This window comes from Kogia breviceps, chromosome 9 (genome assembly GCF_026419965.1).
Source record: "Kogia breviceps isolate mKogBre1 chromosome 9, mKogBre1 haplotype 1, whole genome shotgun sequence".
NCBI classification, from domain to species: domain Eukaryota; kingdom Metazoa; phylum Chordata; class Mammalia; order Artiodactyla; family Physeteridae; genus Kogia; species Kogia breviceps.
The window spans coordinates 35,158,882-35,162,698 of NC_081318.1; the positions used below are offsets into that span (position 1 = coordinate 35,158,882).

At 35.3% G+C, this 3,817-nt stretch overlaps 1 protein-coding gene across 21 annotated transcripts in view; it reads right to left on the reverse strand.

Moving 5' to 3' along the window:
- Window positions 1-208: 208 nt before the first annotated feature.
- FOXP2 (forkhead box P2) overlaps window positions 209-3,817 on the reverse strand; it is a 534,423-nt gene continuing 530,814 nt past the window's right edge. For 20 of the 21 annotated variants that reach the window (XM_067042303.1, XM_067042302.1, XM_067042293.1 and 17 more), the window contains one exon: window positions 209-3,817. This exon is cut by the window's right edge and continues 80 nt beyond it. In XM_067042303.1, coding sequence (XP_066898404.1) covers window positions 3,753-3,817 — 65 coding nt within the window. In that variant the 3' untranslated portion in view covers window positions 209-3,752. The other variant, XM_067042301.1, reaches the window with a different exon arrangement.

Genomic DNA, 3,817 nt, shown 5'->3' on the forward strand with positions numbered 1-3,817 from the left:
ACACACTGTTCATACATTAATTCTATAGGAAAATGTACATCCTTTCTTTTTTTTTTTTTTGGCTAAGTAAGATTTGCCAAGTGTTCATGGACAAAAATCCCTTTCATTGCAACCTGAACTAGTGAAATAACAAGGGTAAGCCATGTTCCTTTCAACAGCTTTATGGCATTAATAAAGCTATTGTCCGAATGCATGTTAATATTGGCATATGTAGGATGAAGTCTCACAAATTCCCCCAAATGTGAATGTCCAATTTGAAAACTTTACAAAGTAGTCTAATGGATTTTGTGACTGAATCTGCCCAGGGATGTTAAAGTCCAGGATGGTTTATTTTAAGTGTACTTCTGTAGCTCTATTCCTAGCTGACTATTCTACGATTCCCTAATCACAAAGAAATGCATTCTCATGAAGTTAAGCAGTTGTAGACACAGAATGCTGATGACATTTTCTCCATATCCGATTTATCTAAACAAAACCCAGTTAGTGGTAATTCTACCAAATACTTGTAACATTCACATGAAATTTTAATTGATTTTCAAACAGTACAACTGTGCCATGAATCCAACCACATAGAATATAAGCCTTAAACCCACTAGGTTTAAGCAATTGTGTCTTTGTAGACTAAAACTATGTAAAATAAAATCTGATAACTCCCTGGTGTTAGAGGTAGACAGTTTTCTTTCAAATCCTAGGTTTGGTCCTTTATTTTATTCAGCAGTGAAAGCCATGAATACAGAACGAATAACAGCTGTTACAATTTTCAACCATGACTTCTAACGTCAGAGAATTCAAAGTATGAACATAGTACACAGTAATGAAAAGTATCAAAAATTAGTTTACCTCAAAAAAGATAAATAAAACAGGTATATTCCACCAATACATAAACAGATGTTTGTGCTACAGTTAAAATTTGCTGTATACAAAAGATCATAGTCCCCATAATCAGCTTATGATAGAAGCAAGAATACATGAGCCATTTAATTGTCAGACATTATGCTTTATAAGGTATGCACAGAAGTTCAAGCAATAAATACATACATTAGTTCAAAGCCTTACAATAGCTACGCAAAGCAGATGCAGAAAAGCAGATTTGCTATTACTAGCAAGCAATGATATAAGAGTAAAAATTCATGAAATGCATTAAAGCAACATTTTTCTTAGAAAAAGTCTGGTCATTTATGGGTCCACCAACATTTTTACATAATATGCACAATTATCAAAATACAGACCAAGCATTTCAGAAAACTCCAAAAAACCTAAAATCTATTTTCAAAGCAATTGCAGTTTTGGAGGTTTTTCTGGTATAATGTGCAAGCAGCTATTTTTTAAAATTGTATTCATATAAAACCCATGCAAAACTCTACAGGTATATGCATTCTGTGGCTGAGACTTCCTTTCAAAAGTTTGGTAACTGAGGTATGCATACTTTAGCATTGTAGTCTTAGGCCACCCTCCTGATGGTACAGCTCTCACGATTACTTTCAGTCCATCAAAGCCTTTGAACATGCACCTGAAAGACCCATTTTCCCTTCAGATAGTCCTTCCAGTAGGATCCTAGATGACTGAAAACCATCCTTCCCAATCCCAATCTTTCTTTTGATACCATATCATAAACTTCCCATTCACTGATCATGACCCAAAGACAAACAGAATGAAAAGTAGCAGTTACTGTGACGTTCTCACATTTCATGCAATCTGCCATAATTGTTCTAAATTTTTTTCTTTTTTTTTCTTTTTTTTCTTTTTTTTTTTTTTTTGCAGAGGTAGAAGCTTTCAGAAAGCCTTTTGGGTAAGTGGGAAAACCCTTTTGAAAGCCGTTATGTCGTTTTATTTGGTGTGATAGATGACTGGGTATCTCTCTAACTCTATTTGCTGACTTCAGCAAAGAATAAATGATGAGCTTAGTTTGCAAGAACCAGCTCCATCGCATGGAACCGGTACATACGTTAAGCTCTAGCAGCCACCTTCTGTCGAAACTGTTTGTAAAGCAATAACCATCATCAGGTTATGAGGTCCCTTGGTTGGGGGAAAAGTGTTATCCAGACTTGGCACAGCACAAGAAAAGCAACACGTAAAGTTTCTAGGTTTTAAGCAAACATCTGACTATGCTATTTTCAACTACACCATAACGCATTATCCTAGTTTTGGGGTTTGGAGTCGTCTTGAAAACCAGCATTCCAACAATTTGGCCTGTGCAAGTCTTTGAAAGGGAGTGTATTGTTAGTGTTAATATCCCGTATCGGCAGAGGCAGAATTATATGTAACTTTGGTTTGACTGAAAATAAATACCATGGACTACAATTGCTATAATCTTTGCTTTCAGTGTAAAAACTCAGCTAGATCACTTTAAAATCAATATGAAATTAATTTTTGGCTTTACTAGACCTTTTATGTTTGGTTCCTACTTTTTGTTTTTTTCATTATAACTTAAGACTATAAAAAATAGTACACAACAAAGATTCAGACCATACAAGACATCTTCTAACAACATGTATTCACCACCGAAAATAAGTGACTGGATGGGGAAAACAAAAACACAATGTCCTATATATATAACAATATGCAATCTGCATTTGCATCAAGTACATAATCGTTTTGGTCAGTGATCCACATTTGTTGCTTTCTAGCATATCATAACTTCCACTGCAGATTTTGTCCTCACCTCTGTCTTTAATGAAAGCAAATCTTCATTGCATTTAGATGGACTTTTGGCCTCAGAAGATTACTCTGTGTCTAAATTAGGTTTTTAGTTGTGGTTTTTGTCATATTTGATTCTTGCTTTAGGGCTAAATGAAAAGATCCCAGAGGTCATCAGAAAACAGCAGGTAGTTCATGGAAAAGGTTCCTTTGTACTAATTGAAGTTACAGAAGGCTGACCAAAGCATGTGGCTGCTTCTGTCCTTGAGCTCTTGGCCATGGTTAGAGTTGGCTTTGGTTTGCAGCTGTAGCCTTTGACTGTGTTTGCAGGTAGACAAAGCTTTATCACAAGGAGGTAAAGAGTACAGTTGTAAGATCTATGCAGATATGCAAATGTTTCTATGGTGCTTGCACAGATAATGTTAGCTTAGGATTGCACTTTACATCTTAACACTAACAGCACAGACTGGAAGCCTAAGGTTTTAGATGGTTGCAACAGTCTAATTACTGTGTTTTGTAATAACTAACTTATGTCATTTACAGTTGGTGGCACCAACATAAAAAACTAATGTTCTGTTGTTTAAAATTCAGCTAGATACAAGCAGTGACACTAATTTCTGATACTACTCCTGTGCAAATTAAAAACAATAGCAACAAGTTGAACTTGACCAGCAATTGTTTCTAACATTACAACTACTGAATGCTGGAAAATTCACATTAATGAAACTAACACTATTTTTGGCAGTATATGAGGCGCGTTTGCTTTCTACAGGACGTGTATCCTCATATTCAGTCATTTCATGAACCCTTAAGAGCCACATTTTTTAAATGGGCAAAGCCATTATAGAAAGAACAGTTTTTTTTTTTTCAAGAAAATCAGTTTTTGTCTTTTTTTTCTAAAAAAAAAAAAAAAAGAGAGAGAGAGAAGAAAACAAGCAATTTGCCTGTTGGTACTGAATCCCAAAGGGCTGGCTTCATAAGTTCCTTTAGGGCTGTCTCCTTTATCCATGCTTAATAAATAGTCACAGTAAAAATTTGTCAAATATTCATGGTTGTGGAGTGGTTATGAAGGTCAGTGATATGTCCCTTCACGCTGAGGTTTCACAAGTCAGTTCTCATTCCAGATCTTCAGATAAAGGCTCTTCTTCAATCTCTCTGTCATCTTCTAGTTCTGGACTGT